Source organism: Myodes glareolus, chromosome 11, assembly GCF_982192425.1.
Source record: "Myodes glareolus chromosome 11, mMyoGla1.1, whole genome shotgun sequence".
Taxonomy (NCBI): Eukaryota; Metazoa; Chordata; class Mammalia; order Rodentia; family Cricetidae; genus Myodes; species Myodes glareolus.
This window is the reverse complement of record NC_142036.1, coordinates 4,254,805-4,271,064: the sequence shown is the minus strand read 5'-3', so window position 1 is coordinate 4,271,064 and position 16,260 is coordinate 4,254,805. Positions and strand designations below refer to the sequence as shown.

At 41.3% G+C, this 16,260-nt stretch overlaps 1 protein-coding gene across 1 annotated transcript in view; it reads left to right on the top strand.

Annotated features, from left to right (window-relative positions):
• The window catches only part of Rapgef5 (Rap guanine nucleotide exchange factor 5), a 219,137-nt gene that overhangs the window by 173,080 nt on the left and 29,797 nt on the right, over nucleotides 1–16,260 (top strand). Inside the window, exons 13-18 of the mRNA XM_085698050.2 lie at nucleotides 2,885–3,029; nucleotides 4,131–4,228; nucleotides 7,016–7,046; nucleotides 7,795–7,873; nucleotides 10,022–10,171; nucleotides 13,907–14,004. Of these exons, the coding sequence (XP_085554176.2) occupies nucleotides 2,885–3,029; nucleotides 4,131–4,228; nucleotides 7,016–7,046; nucleotides 7,795–7,873; nucleotides 10,022–10,171; nucleotides 13,907–14,004 (601 nt within the window). The remainder of the gene's footprint in view (nucleotides 1–2,884; nucleotides 3,030–4,130; nucleotides 4,229–7,015; nucleotides 7,047–7,794; nucleotides 7,874–10,021; nucleotides 10,172–13,906; nucleotides 14,005–16,260) is intronic.

The window sequence follows — 16,260 nt, the reverse complement described above, 5'->3', positions numbered from 1 at the left end:
AAATAATTGTTATATGTCTCCCAACTATACTGCATTTTCCCACCTAAAAGGATACTTTAAAACTTCATAAAGTGTTAAAAATAAAACGTCTCTTAAAAACATACGACTAAGTCTGCTCTACAGAGTGTTCAGAACAGCCAAGGCAACCCAGAGAAGCAAAAACCAAGAGTATATAGATTTATGTACATGCATATGAACTAGAAATGACATATGTTTATGCATGCGCTGCTTTGGAGCTGCTGGACCCGCCAACCAAGCAGATCTATAGCTAATTTGACAGTTTCTAAAGACTGACCCATAAAACTGATCTTGAAACGTTAGTTTTGAATTTGAAATTTTCAACAATATGCAGATTGTTTTCTCAGTTTTGAAGTGGAGTACTGTTTTTTAAAAAAAAATTACAAGTTTTTAAATTTCTCCTTCAGATGTATTTTGGGAAAGAAATCCAAGAGCTAATTTCATCTCCATTTTAATGCTTGCCTACTCGAAGGCAGTGACCGTCCATTAGCTCTAAAATTATGTCCTATAGCAAGCTGTTGTCTTCAGCTATGGTCTGAATATTATTTTTCTTACCACTTAGTAATGTAGTGCCCTGTGGATATTTCCAAAGAATGTCTGAGGGTCTCCTTGGGCATTAGTGTTTTTCAGTCTTTAGCTGGGACGTTTTATACGGAATTTTAGTTCTTTCTGAAACTTTTTCATTATTAAAGTCCACAGAATGGAAAACATTTTAAACCACATGTCTTTTTGCGTGACTGCTTTTGTTGCTTGCTGTCTGTGAAATCCCGCCAGCCACAGTTGAAGCTATGATACCCGTATCGCGTAGCAGCAGTTTTGTCCCGTGCTCGTGAAGATGCCTGTTACATTCCACTCTGATTTATAAACACCATTTATAGACTGGGACTATTTTACAGTGCTTAGTTATTTTATATGGATATTTTTATTATAATGGGTTTGAATGGCTTTTGACTTTATCATAGTAAAGCACATTATTTAGGCTCATAGCAAGGGCCAGCTAATATTCAGCGCATTGCAAAGATCCTGCAGCTCATTCTGTGCCCTTCCCCCACTACTCCATTTATAAACCAGTATTAATAGGCCTGGGCCAATTTATACTGAACCTATACCTTACTCCAGAAGTAGGAGAACAAATGCCAGTTTAACCTTTAAGTGTTCTAAAAGGTACATATGTTGCAGGAAACATGAGATTAAGAAAATAAATATTAATAGCTGTAAATTGGGAATAATAGTTGAACACTCTAAGTCTTGAGATTGCTTTCTTCTGCTGATGCATGACTGTCAGACTTAGATATGACATATGAATGAGAAGCGCAGAATTTCACTAGGAGAAATTGAAGCTGTTGGTGTTTCTCAGCTGGCTACATCTTCCCCCATGCCAGCCATTGCTGGAAACAGAACACGTGCAAACAGACATAACACAGAGTTGCTTTTCAAGAGAAAAACTAAAACAAATAGGTACTTTAACAGCCATTTTTTGTTTGTATGGCTTAGTTTGTTTCACAAGTAGAACTTAAAAGTAGTCACAAAGAAATCTTGCAAGTTAGGGAGAAAGGGGCGGAGCCATGTGTTTACATAGTTACGAAGTCTGGTGAATAGTAGCTCCTCTCTGTTTTGCAGCTGTTCGTCGGCATTAACAGATGTGCAATCTTGATGAACCAGCTCACAGTGTTTCCTATGTCTAGCTAGCTTTTCAGCACAATCAGTACAGCCAGGGGCCAGGAATGGTGGCAAGGTGCGCACCTGTAACCCCAGGCTCTTGGGAGGTGGGGACCAGAGGATGAAAAGTTGAGGCAGCCTCTGCTGCAGGAGACTTTGTCCTGGGGAACAGAGAGAGATACTCATTTTGAGGGAATAAAAGAGTATGTGAATTTAGATCATTCTGGCCTCTAGTCTCATTCCTAGTCATCTAAGCTTGCTACTTTGAAGTTCTTTTAATAATTAGTTAACACATGGTCATTATATATAAATTAGGAAATGACAATTAGTAAAATGGCTCAGATATTCTCAAATCTCGCTACTCTGAAAAGTCACTGTTAATCGTCTGTATGTCTTTCTAAGTAATTAAAATATTCATATACGCATTCTTAAAGTAGTCATGTAAGCATTATTAACCCAAGTAGAAAATGCTGCTGTCTTTTTGTTTTTATGCTCAACAGTATACTGTAATGTTCATTTCCGTCTAGGTAATGATCCCCATTTTCATGGCCTCAGAGCCATTTATTTAACTGACTTCTTGCTGGGACACGTAGCCCTTCCCTGCTATGTTTTAAATTTACTTTAATGAAGGTGAAAATCTCGACCCTTTTCCCTGGGTCCTTGCACATTCATCTGGTTCTTTCATCAAGGAAATTTTTAGGATCCAGCATTTGAATCAGATCATAAATTGTGCTTCAGACAGCTGTGCTCATCTGGAACAACTTTAGAAGCAGCTGCTTTTATAAACTATGAAGTTCTGCAGATCACAGATGGCCTGGCTTTCTTCTGATGTGCCTCATTGAAACAGTGTTCACCTGTACTGTGAGGCCGTGTCTTCCTTGGAAGTGACTCTGAAATCCGTGGGCCGTCCTGTGTCCTTTGAACTGGCGTGAAGCCCATACTGCCCCTGGGACGTTTTCGGCAGCGGCAGTGTGAGGTCCAGCCCTCAACTGCACGGCCTCCTGCTGGGGTTGCTTCCGTTTGTTCCTGGGTTTGCTTTCATGCCTTTCAGAGCACCGTCTGCTCTCCCTGTCCAGGGTCTATTCTTTATACAGTTCTGAATTCTTTGGAAAATATGCTTTAGCCTACTTTGTAAAAAACTGAACCAAATAGGCCTTTTCACATTTTGTATTTCAACAACACGGTGTTCTTTCTTAACTATTTGCACCTATTCTGCTAAGAAGCATCAAGGGGAAGAAGAAAAGTCAGATGTCCCTTGTCGGAAGCGCAAGGTCCTGCATCTGGTTTCGCAGTGGATCGCTCTGTACAGAGACTGGCTGCATGAAGATGAACATTCAAAAATGTTCCTAAAGGTATTCCCGCAATTTCAAGTGTTTTGATGTTGAGTGACTGATTTTATTTTCATCTATATGATTCAAAAAAATCTTATTTTTAGTCATTCAGGTTTTGTATGTGAAAGTATAAATTCATTCTAACTTCCATGCTTGGCATTCTTTATATAAGTAGGAAATTATTTTAACAATTTTAAATATATTATGAAAAACTATATATGAAAATTTTTGTATATACTAATTTTGGATGCTTTATTTAAATCTTAAGAATCTTTTGCAAATTAGATAAATAAGATAAACCAAAATATACTCTAAGATTTAATGCTAGATTTAGGATAATGTTAAAACTAACAACACCTATATAGGCAAACAGTACTTGATAAACATTTAAAAATCTTCTTAATCATATGTATATTGTGTCATAATATGAGTTCTAAATACATGCTGTATTTGAAAATAGATACTTGACATTAAACTTTGAAATAGTAACAATCTGAAAGAGACACTACCCTAGATAAACCAATCTGTCTAAATATTAATAATTTATAATGTGTATTTACCATGGACAGTTGTCTGGACTAGAGAGTTTGGCTCATTTGACCATTGTGTTGGATATACAAATCAGCACAAAGAAAGGTTAGGCTGGGATTTTAGCAAGAATCTGCTTTAGAATAGATAAACACCTGAGCTGATCCTGCCTATCATAGAGGAAATGGCATTGAACTTACATTCACCCAGCCATCCCTCTGCCTAAACTCGGGTTATTTTTCAAACCAAGTGGTTATTTTAATTAATATGTTTTCCTCTCAGGTGATATGCAGGTGTTCTGTTTTGCGATCTAAACTACTTGTGGAAATCTCTGATAGCCAGTTTCCAGCATCCCCAGCAGACAGCTTTTAAAAGCAGCCTGAGAGAGCCGTGCTGGGTGCTGAGTAGCTAAGGTGAAACTTCCAGTCCTGAGTTTCACCTCACTTCCTGCAACAAGATAACCATTACCAGAGCCTTTTTTCTTGGTACTGGTACAGGGACTGAGCTATGGCTGGCCCTGTCTTCATCTGAATCCTCACAGAACAGGCAGTGAATGGTTACAGTTGCCGTTTCTTGTCTCCACCCTCTCTGCAGACCATATACAGGAATGTACTGGATGATGTCTATGAATACCCAATTCTCGAGAAAGAACTGAAAGAATTTCAGAAGATACTTGGGATGCATCGCCGGCAGTAAGTAGCTTTTCTCGTAGCAGTTAATGAATGCAAGAGCCAGTGTAAGAATTTAGGCTGTCGTGTATGTAAAGTGAATGATTTTTACATCTTAACCCTGGATTTATCTTGATTACCTAACATTTTAGTAGTAAATATGTGTTTTTATTTTTGTGAATAAAAATAGAACACTAGTCATACTCACTGACTTTTTGTTTTCTTAAGTTTTCTATGATAAAAGCAGACTGGGCCATGACAACCTACGTACATAAAACCAGTAAATTATTCCTTAATTTTAAGTCTATATTTAGGGACTCAGTGCAATCTCTGTGGAGCAGGGAAGAAAATATTTGTAAATAGTTCCAGTGAGTCACAGAGCATTTCATAGGCTCAATATGATGAGATCCCCGAGGTTTCCTTTCCTCTTTAGAAAGATTGGAGAAAGTCACTTTCTCAAGTGACTGTTGGAATGCCCGAGTGTCCCATAAGTAGCGTTCACATGTCTTTCAGATTGGCAGTACTCGCCTTTGCTTGGTTTTAACTGGTTCTCTGTTAATTTTGGTAGATGAAGACACTGAGTCATTATTCAGTTCCGAGGTGCAGTCTCTGCTGTGTTTGTCCACTTTGTAGTGCTGTTCCTTATTTTTAGTAGCGTGAAGCAAGTAAGCCATCAGGTTGGAGATGCTTTTAAGACTTCCGCAACAGTGAGTGCATGTCTCAAGAAATGCAAGTTCGGGCCTTTGAGAGCATTGGTTTAGCTGTCGTAGAGGGGCCCCATCACGAGTAAAAGATGTATATAGGCCAGTCCTAAGGAGCAAACAGATCATGTGTGAGCCTTTGTTTCAGTTGTCAGGATTGCATGTCTAGAAATTGGGTGCAGGGTAGGACAGTGTTTTAGAAATGATCACAGTCTGTATCATATGCATATATGAATAGCTTAGTATTGATTTGAAATTATAATTAGTAAATGAAACAAAAAAGGAAAGAAACTGTTAAGTTGGGAGCATAGCCCCCAGCCCCTATCATCCATCCCAGCGTCTCTGGCCTGGGAGTTGTATTGGTCTGGACTCCAAATCCCAGCATGCCAGGGTATTTATGTGGACTCCTAAAGGAGAGACACGTGGTTTTCGGGTCTGCATGTCTCCCCACCATGTGCACAGCCACCCGAAAGTGTCATTCTTAGTAAAACAATGGGCATTTTGATTCGGTTTGATTTGACCTAATTGGATTTTTTGTGCAGGTGGAGCTGCCCTTTTCTTATTATTTTTACTTATCAGAAACTTTATGACAAAATAATCTCTCCTTTGGATGTGACTCTTCACTATGAGGCAGAATTGTTACAGTTAGGAAACAGTAATGCCTGGTTTAGTATACTTAAATATATTTACTCTCACTGAAGTCTAAAATTTTCATTCCATTAAAATTTTTACATTATAAAAGAAAATAGTAAGTTGAACTGAGAAAATTGTATTAAGATACGGTTGGGCGAGTGGTGTGGCTCAGGGTTAACAAAATTAAGCTGTGGACCATGTCCCTCAACACAAGCACACAGAGGAGGGTTGGGGGCCTTGCTTCTTTAGTGTAAGACTATAGAGTGTCTTTACACTTTAGAACGAGACGTGGGCCAGCCTTAGCTTTGCTTTCTGTAAGTAGAAAACACAATGCATGTTTCCAATAAGTAGCTTTTTTTTAACACCCTAGTCATTTGAAACTTGGAATGCAATATCAGATAAATTATACATAGTAGATTAATGATGAATAGTGTGTTTTATTTTTTTGTTTTGTTTTTGAGGTGGGGTCTCACTCTGTGGCCCAGGCTGACCTGAGACATACTCTATGGTCCAGGAAGACTACCATCTTGCCTCTGCTTAGCCTCCTGGGTGTAGGGATTATAGACATGTACCACTATACCAAGCAGTTTTGTCCTGTTTCATTTTTCTATTTTAATGACATTTATTTATTTGTTTGTTTGTGTGGGTGTGGCTGTGTCATGGTGTGTGTGTGTGTGTGTGTGTGTGTGTGTGTGTGTGTGTCATGGGGTGTGTATGGGTGTTTGTCATGGTATGATGTGTGTCATGGTATGTGTTAGTGTGTTTGTGTGTGTGTGTCATAGTGTGTGGTGTGTGTGTGTTTGTGTGGGTATGGGTGTGCCATGGTGTGTGTGTCATGTGTGGTGTGTGTTTGTGTGTGTGTGTCATGGTGTGTGGTGTGTGTGTGAGTGTATGTTTGTGTGGGTGTGTCATGTGCTCTAGTTTGATCTCTGCTGCTGTGATGAAACACTGACCAAAAGAAACAATTTAAAAACAGAGTCTTATTTGTCTTAAGAGTACAGCCCATCATCAAGGGAAATCAGGGCCGGAACTGCAGTAGAATCCTGGAGGGACACCACTGACTGGCTTGTTCCCATGGTTTATTCAGTTATTTTTCTTCTGCAGCTCAAGGCTACCTGCCCCTGGCTGGCATCACCCACAGAGAGCTGGGCCTTTCCACATTATACATTAATCCAAAACACTGCTCACAGGCCAGGGTGATGGAGGCAAATCCTCATTTGCAGTCCCCTGTTCCAAAGTATCACATTGATCAAAAAACAAAACAAACCAAAAACACAAACCAAAACCAGCATGCCCGCGTGGAAGTCAGAGAACAGCCTCCAGTCAGCTCTCTCCACTGCGTAGATCCTGGGTTTGGGACTCCGGTCCCCAGGCGTAGCTGTTAGCGCCTTGCTGCTTGCCTGCCTCTCTGGCTCATCTCTACAGCACTCCTGAAGTGGCTCTTCTGCCGTCTCATGTCTTACCTTTTCCTTTGCAGCACTGTCGATGAGTACTCACCACAAAGGAAGGTAGGTAACTGCTTTCCTATCTGCAGGGGAGCACAGAGGGGGTCTGGCTTGGAGAGCTTCCTACCTGATTTGGCATTTCCTTGCAATTAAAGTGAATACTGCCTCAAATCTAACACGGTGAGATAGGAAAACCCAGGGATGCAGCCTGCAAGGCTCTGCCTTGCTGTATTTCATGCCTGATTGCATATGAGCCCTTGACTTTTTGACAACGTGCATATTTTGTGATACATTTTAAAGCCTCGGAACTTCCCTACTGTTACCAAACTGATAGAATTTTGAATTTTAAACTGCCCATATCCCTCCCTATAAATCCAAGAATCTTAGGTGGAGGATTTTCCTTACTCCAAGAGTAAGTCTTCTGAAAATTTTCAGCACGTCAGAGAGATGGTAGCAAGTGTGTTGTATTTCCATTGAACTTGGTGAGGGGGAATGTGGGAGAAGACATTGGTCAGTGTCTGGGAACTGTGGGTAAACATAATTAACCAATGGCAGGAGTGTGAAATGACCTCGCCAAGTTCTTCTGCGCAAGCTGGAAAAGGCAGGAGCTGAGATTGCTGTAACTATGTCTCAGAACTTGCGCTGGGATGAAGAAAGTGTCTTCCTAAAGAAACTGTGTGTGTTTCTGAGGTGTCCTCTGCACTAAAGAGACCGAGGGGCTTTTTGCTTGGCTAGCTCTTTGGACCATGCTGTAAATAGCTGTGACTTTTCAAGGGTACATTCATTCACTGTTCTTTCTCCCTTCTCACAGAGTAAAGCCCTTTTCCACCAATTCAGTCTTAAGGAGAACTGGCTGCAGCATAGAGGAACTGTGACTGAAACAGAGGAAAGTGAGTAGGCACAAGAGGGCCAGCATCCTCCGCCAGGAACACATCAGCCCACAACTCTCAGTTCTAGCCATCATTCCTCTTTAGCAAGAATGTTAATATCAAATATCATGGCCTTATTTTCTTAGTTTGAATGTTAATTTTGTTAATGCAGTGTTCTTTCAAAGACCAGGATATTCTTAATTGGAGAAGCAAGAACAGGAATGTGTGCACAGAGCCAGCCCTCTTGCATTCTACAAAATACACTGGAAACTCAACTTTTTCTTCCCTGAGTCTTCCTTCTGGCTCTGACTACCCATGGTCCATGGTTCATGATTGACCAGAAGGGCCACGAAAGCCAGTGCGCAGGGACTTAACTGAGTTGGTCCCTGAGATTCAGAAGAGCAAATCTGCCGAGAATAATTAGAGGAGGGGTATGAAAGACGGTCATCTGAAGTCCTTGCCTGATAGGGCTCACGACATCCCTTGCAGGTAGAGGAATTCAGCAGGTACAAGGGGAAAGCCTTGTGAGCCACCTGGAAACACTAGTGTGCTTTCAATGCGACTCTGTCCTAGCAGAGCCTCTGCGGTGGCAGAGGTCCCCTGTTTGAGTAGAGGTTGAGTCCGGGCAGGCCGAGAGACAGGATTGAAATGCCTGTGCTGTTGTGAACCTGAGAAGCTTCCCACCCATCCTTCTCCATGTGCTGAAGGGTCAGTGTTTACTATTGGTTTGAATTTTCTAACAATTCCAAAATAAATTGTCTTCATGACAAACAAACAAAATCTGTCCTGTAGCTTAGGCTAATGCCTCCAGCAGCAAGGGTTCTGTCGTGTTGTGTTAGCTGTCATCTGCCCCAAATGAAAGAGCAAATGCAATTTCCTTACCTCCTAATGTGTTGATGGCTGACCTTCCTCGTCCATTTCTCTTATAATTTAATTGTGGAGTTTGCTAAGCTGAGCTTCAAAGGGACTTCAGTATGGCAAAGCCCCAGGCTCTTCTTGTTTATCAGTTTATTACTCAAGGACAAACTCAGCCTCTATGTAGTACTTTATAGTCTGGACCTTTACTCAAAATCTCCATTTCCCTAATGGAAGAGCATGAGGAGGAAAACCTCTCTCTTTCTCAAGTCTGCTGACAAAACATGAAGTAATGATTTGTCAGAAGCTATTGATCTAGTGGCACGCCATGGCACACCTAACCAAAGCAAAGACTCGAGTGCCTGGCAGTGTATTTGTTTGAGGTTCTATGGTAACAGTTCACTCTGGGCTTGCTGCCTTTGCATTTCTAGAAAACCATCCTTGAGTTAATTGTGTGACACCATTTACATAGCATATAAAATTTCTATTAAATCTTAGCCCCCTGCTTATTTTTGAGAAACTATAGAAGTTTCTCTGAGCATATTGTTGTCCTGTTCAGTCTAAAGAAGCTAGCATTTGCGTGCTAAAGGAAGCGTTGCGGGAAGTAACAAGTCGGTGATCCTCGTTGCTACTAAAACTATCTCTACTTTGCAAATCATGAAAAGACTTTTTTCCAGAGCCCAATCATCCTGACAGTGATAATACCGTACTAACCATTAATAATACTGCAAACATTAAAGGGAAGTTTTCCAAAGCTAGAAATATGACCTCTATTTAAAAACTCAAACGCAAATGGACATAGGTCGAGGCTGAGGCTCATTCAGGTTCATTCTTAAATGACTGAGAAATCTGCACACAAGAACCAAGGCAAGTGACAGACTTTCAGATCAGCTTCCAAGAATTCCAATAGCAAGTGTGCAGTTCTTGATTGGGCCACTGAGACGATCCTGAAATGGAGTGTAAAATAAAAATGTACGCATTAGACATTTTAATATGCTGCTCTGGGAGATCTTAGTAGCTCTCAAAAGTACAGTCTTTGGAGCATGGTTTCCAGTGTCCTCTGACCAGGCAGCCTGTCACCAGCTCATGCTGGTGTGACTGAGGGATCCCTTGCAGTATGAAAAGCCATGCTCCTGCATGGCCCCTGCAAGCATATGCTGACAAGCTGGACCCTTGCATCCTCATGTCCTAAATGCATCTAGCTGCACACACTTTTCACTTAAGACAACAGCAAGGTAGATACCTTAGTTAGAAAAGTCTGTGACCTCGTAATCACAATTCTCTGGTTATGAATTGTTCTTTTGACTTCTGCAGTTTTTTGCCATGTGTATATAACGGAGCACTCCTATGTCAGTGTGAAGGCAAAAGTTTCCAGTACAGCCCAGGAGATCCTGAAGGTTGTGGCTGAGAAGCTGCAGCGTGCTGAGGAGGATCTGGCTCTGGTGGCCATCATGTTCTCTGGAGGTAAGTTATGTTCTTTCTTTGAATATTAATCTTCCACTGGATCTCCACCAGGAGGCAGTAGAGTGGGCCCTGCTGCTTCTCCTTTCTCTGCCTGCAGCTGGATGGCCACAGTAACAATGCAAAGTGCCTTCCAGAGGTGTTTCCATGACAACAGTGGGGTAGTGCTGGATACTGAATTTCCTCCCTTGAATTGAGTAGGAAGATGTGCCAGTGTTTTGAAATGTATTAAGAGCTTTTTGTGTTTTTTAACATTAGATAAGCCTTCCATTTTCATATTTAAATTAACTTCAGAAATTGTTAAAAGATTTAATTACTGCACCGGGAGTGGGTAGCCTTGAACCAGTCATCTTGCTGGCTGAGAATTGAATACTTCGGCTCTGTTAAACAACAGGAAACTGTAAAGTGAGCCCCAGCTCAGAGGGTGGTGAGCTGGGCCTTGTTTGTCCTACAAGGAAGCTTTATTGTCTGTCTTGAATAGATGATACAGATTACAAACTGACATTGTTGGTGTGTGCAGCCTGGACAAACCCCCTTGTTTTCTCTGGAGCCTGCCAGACTACAATGTCACTGGCCTCCTGTGGGCTTACACTCTTTATTAACTATCTCATCAACTAACCGAGAGGAAAATTTGGGGAAGGTAACTGAGCATGGTCAGTTGAAAGTGGAAGCACCACATTAACTAATCAGCCAGTCGGTGACGGGGGAGGGGAGCAGAGACAGGCATTCCTGTTTACTCCCAGTAACTGTTCTACAGGGAGAGATGGACTCGGAATACATGTAAAGATAAAGCATTATGAAATAGATCATTATTCCTGCTACCTTCTTGCTCACAGGCTGGTCAAATAGTCTGACAAGTCAATCCATTACACATACAAAAAATAAAAATTAATAAAACCACAAAGCCAAAGCCATTCCCTGTAAGCCTAATAGAGTCCTTCCTTTCCTAGAACTCTCATTGAACAGCTTAACAAAACACCATCCAGGGTTGAGGGTGTAGCCCATTGGTAGAACACAAGTCTTGTATGTACTAGACTCTGGGTTGAGCCCCAGAAACGCCTCTAACCCCAAATTATCTATGAGAAATAAATTTTTCTCATAAAAAAAAAATTTGCAAAGCATGTTAACCCAATGAACTTCAATAAGAAAATGATTTGGGGATGGGAATTGTTTGCTAAAAACTAGAGATGGGAGCTAGGGAAATGGCTCAGCAGTTATAAGCGTGTGCTGCTCTTGTAGAGGACCAAGTTCAGTTCTTAGCTTACGGCCATCTAAAACACCAGCTCTAGGGGCTCTTGACACCCTCTTCTGGTCTCTGTGGGTATTACATGCACATGGTACACTAAAGTGCATGCAGATAAACATTCATACACATGAAATAAATAAAAATAAACAAAATCTTAAAATGCGAAAAACGATTAGAGAGTTTTTAAGATATGAAAATCCAAATGATGTGTTTGCTAGTGAGCTGGAGGAATGCATGTCCTCAGAAGTTCTGAATTAATGATATACTTCAGGAAGATGTGTTAAATGTGTCATGTATTCTAAAAGAACAAAACATTAAATGATTATAAGCAATATTAAACTTCATCAAAACAAAATTTGCCTTTCAAGATAGTACACTGTAGAGAACAACCCCTGGGCCTCCATTCAGACAGAGGGTGTGAGAAAAGACAGGCATTCAAGGGAACTCCACAGCACAGTGAAGGCCCATGGTCCTTGGGAGCAGACTCACGCCAGCCCAGAACCACGTGAGAATCTGGAAGCTAAAAAGGTGTCTTTTTTACCACCACATGTCTACAGGTGACTGGGAAATGCCATTTCCACGCTGCCAGCGTAATCAGCATGGGCAGTGATATTCTTTTGTGTGTGAGTCCCTTGCTGTCATCAGCAGAGATGACAGGTTATCCTGAACGACCCACAGATTTGGCAAGGTGCCATCACGTTCCATTCATTGAGTAGTTTTTATCGATTGACTGGTTACGAAAGGAGGGTCGGTTTTCTAGACTGATTGGTGGTGTGATGGTCTATAAAGAGCTTCCTTGCCTGCGTCTTATTGTCCTTCAAACAATAAATTGGGGTGGGAACAGGGCTTAACTGTTAATTAACTAGTCATTGCTGCAGTTACAAATAATGTAACTTGTCTCACAAATAATGTCTCCCCTCTTCTGCAGAGAGAGCTGGCACCATCAACTGGGGTTTGTTTCATTTTGTTTTTGAGAACAGTTTAAGAAATTTGTTGATGTTTCATGGTTTTTTCCTAAAAGAGGCACCAATTGTTCACAAAGTTTTAACAGATTTCTAGATATTTTGTGTCCAAGGTGGTATCATAGCAGCCAACCCATTTTTATTAAGAGGCTAAAATTTAGTTTTAATTTTTGATATTTTGGTAGCCCCAGCTATTTGGAGCCATTTACTACCTGTGTTTACAGCCCACCACTAGTATAATGCTGACACATTGGGAATAAACTAGATGATCATTTATGTGCTCTGCACTAACCAGAAATATTCAAAACAAAATGTGGCATTTAAGTTGGTTAAGTTACCTACAAAGTGTGTCTGTCACTCACACCAGTAACGAAAGTGCTGCCCTAGGGTAAGTGAATTGTATGGCCGCAGAACAAATTTTACTGTTACTTTATCCTTGTGTGCACATTTGGTGTGGAGGAGGACATTCATCTCTGAAAAGAGGGCTCAGTCTGCAGGAGAGGGAAAGCTAGACTCAAACATTTTGCAATAAGGAAGTTAAGCAGCCAACTCTCAAGAGCATCCAAGCAAATGGAGATTCAGCCTTTTAACTTGCACATACAACAGACCATTCATAAACTATAATAGGTGTTGTTCAGTGTACAAGCTTTATATCTAATTGTAGGGAAATATGTTGGTTTATTTCTAAAAAGAAAATTGGTAAGTAGTTTGGCAGTTGATGTCAAAGGCTTTGCAAACGCCTCCTTGCCCAGTAATTTCCCACTGGGAAGTCTCTTTAAAAACTTTTAAGTAGAAGGGATTTGTGTGCAAGGATGTTATAGCTGCTGTAGTAACAGACCATTTGTCAAGATGCTCTAATGTCAGGCCCTGTGTTAGTACTTTTTTAAAAATATTTATTTATTATGTATATAATATTCTGAAGGCCAGAAAAAGGTACCAGACCTCATTACAGATGGTTGTGAGCCACCATGTGGTTGCCAGGAATTGAACTCAGGACCTTTGGAAGAGCAGTCAATGCTCTTAACCACTGAGCCATCTCTCGAGCCACCCCCACCGTGTTAGTACTTCACATGTATTAATGTATATGACCAGAAAAGGGAAGCCATTAAATGTTCAGCAGTGGAGGGATGACTAGATGGTGGCGCAATGGGCTGCAGTATAGCGATGAAACATGATGTAGACACAGCAAGTGGGTACGTGCTTCTAATGAAGTCACGCTGTACAGCCACGCATGTGTGTGGGAACGAGTGTGCGTGCACTATAAGAACTGCTGATATATGGACTCACGTGGTTATTTTGGAGAGGGGATTATAACCAAATTTTGCTGTCCATCTTAAACTGTCTGACTTAGCTCTGAGGTCTAGTTGATGTTTCTGCCACCACAGGCATTATGTTAAAATGTGCAAAAAAATGAACTCACTCAAAGTCTGTTTACATTATTTTAAATATTTTTCTTGGGCAAGTTTTACAGGCTCACTCGTGTTTCTAATTATTCTTTTTTTCTTTTTTCTTTTCTTTTTTTTAATAAAGAAAAGCATGAATTTCAGCCAAATGACTTGGCCGTTTCCAAATCCCTGGAGGCGTCGGGTCGGATATTTGTCTACCGGAAAGATCTAGCCGACACTTTGGTAAGGACTCCTGTGCTGGCAGTTAAACACTGTCTCAGACTCAACAATGTTTTCATGCTTTATTATGAAAAACATATATTAAACTGTTTCCTCTTCCAGCCATGAGTACATGCCAAGTGACGTGATCTGTAAATCAGAGGCCTGACTTATTGGATTTGTGGCCTTCCCTAAGATCAGTCTTGCTTTTGCTCTGTTATAAAGAATTAAAGTAGTGACTCCCTGTGCCATGGAATCCTGATTTAGTCTCCTCTTTCTTTGGGGGAGCCATATGGGCACAGGGCTGAGAAATAATCCCAGATAGATTGGGAGGAGAAAAGCATGTACTCTTGGATGTTCTCCTTAAAGACAGGGTGGATTTTAGGCTTCCCTCAGTGAGATGAGTTGGTAACAATACCAGATGCCCTGAAGAGTAAGATTTTGAAAAAATGGAAATAAACCCACCCTTCAGGTTACTCTCTGTATAAATTTCAAGAACATGTATGACTAAAGGACCAGCATTGGTATTTCCCAGCACTTCTTAGTAGACAATGAGTCTGATTTTATTGCCCGTGAAAGAGGACAGTCTAAAATGCAGCTATTGTGGGTTCTTCATAAGCCCACACTTTACGTGTCCACTGGACCCTCCTTCTCCACCACATAGCCACCTGGGATAGTCCCCCTTCCCCCAGGACATTCTTATACAGGGCCTCGCAGAGAGCCTAAGGTGATCATAGGTGATGTTCCAATGAAATAAACAGGCACCGTGAGCAATGTTCTCAAAGGACCATCCTACCATCCAGGGTTTTCTACACCAGCTTTGGACACCATGGCACATGTCTTTGTGGGAAGCAGATTTAGGGATTTTATCTTCAGAAGATTCTACTTAAAATAGATGATGGTTGGGGAAGACTACCACATGAGTCTGCTCACTGTGCCCATTAGCACTTTCACATAGATAAACAAATCTTCCTCAGAATCACACCTAAGAGCCTGGAGGATTGAAATAGAGAAATATAAAATGTTGCCTGGCCAGGGCAGTGGGCAGCCTTGATAGAGCCAGGAGGAATGGAATAGAGAAATATAAAATGTCAGCTGGCTGGGGCAGTGGGCAGCTTTGAGTAACTAGAAGGTGGCTAAACTGTGCTTAGGGGTAAATTTGAGGGACAAAAGGCCAAGTTAACCTGTGCTTCAGATGTTAGCCCACGCTGCGGTCTTCCCTTTCAGTCCATTTCAGTGTCTTGTCCCATCCTAGCAGACGATCCCTTGAGACCTCAGCACCACAGAATCTGTGCATTCACAGACTGGGTGTCTTCTGACACAACACTGCATCCTACACCCTCTGTGGAGTGGAGAGACCACTTGTGCTTGGCCGGCTGACAAGGCACTCAGCCCCGCGGGAAGTCTGTGAAGGTCTTCTGTAATCAGCGGCTGTTTTTAATAGGAAGCGTTTTCATAAGCATTAAAGTTCTAACTGGCATGTTATCCATGTCATTTATTTCTGCAGAATGAACTTCTTTTATATATATATATATATATATTCTTACTGAGAATTAACCCTACACACATCCTAGATGGCTGGCAAGCCCCGCGCTCTGTCAGTGAGGGTCACCACAGCCGATTCCCTGTCCTTTTCTTTTTAAATCATTAACTCTTTGACTCTAACCCCATAACTGAGAAAATATGTATTTTAATTAGAAAATATCAGTTATTTTAGTGAAAATACCAAATTTTTTATTTAATAACTTCAAAAGTGATGATAGATTTAAGGCTAGGTTGGGAATTTAGTAGACTCATGCCAGATTTTGAAGGGCGTACTGTTATCAACCTCAGAGTGATTAGCCCTCATCTGCATGGGGGCATTTGTTACAGAGAATATATTAACTAGCCACATGGGCTCTAGATAAAATAGCTTTCATTTTTATTCCGTGTTAGATTTTTCACTTTCCAAGGGCAGTGTAATAAAATCTGTAAGCATGTGTCAGAGACGAGACTAGCAAAGCGTGCTCCCTGTAAAAGCCATGTCTGTCTTTATTGAAGTGCTCGTGACATTTCTTTTGTTTGTTTTTATACTAACCCTGCTGGCACATTAATTCTTACCAGAAGCCAAAGTGATTCCAGGGCTTTCGCTTTCATTATGCCGTCTGTCAGGGCTGTGTTTTATAATCAGATTTGTGGGTGTGCGGATGTGTGTGCTCTTGTGGGAGTGGGGGAGGGGGAGGGGCGGGCTAGCTGGGCGATGCATCCTTGATCACGTCCAGCTGTTCCGCGCTGTTTCCT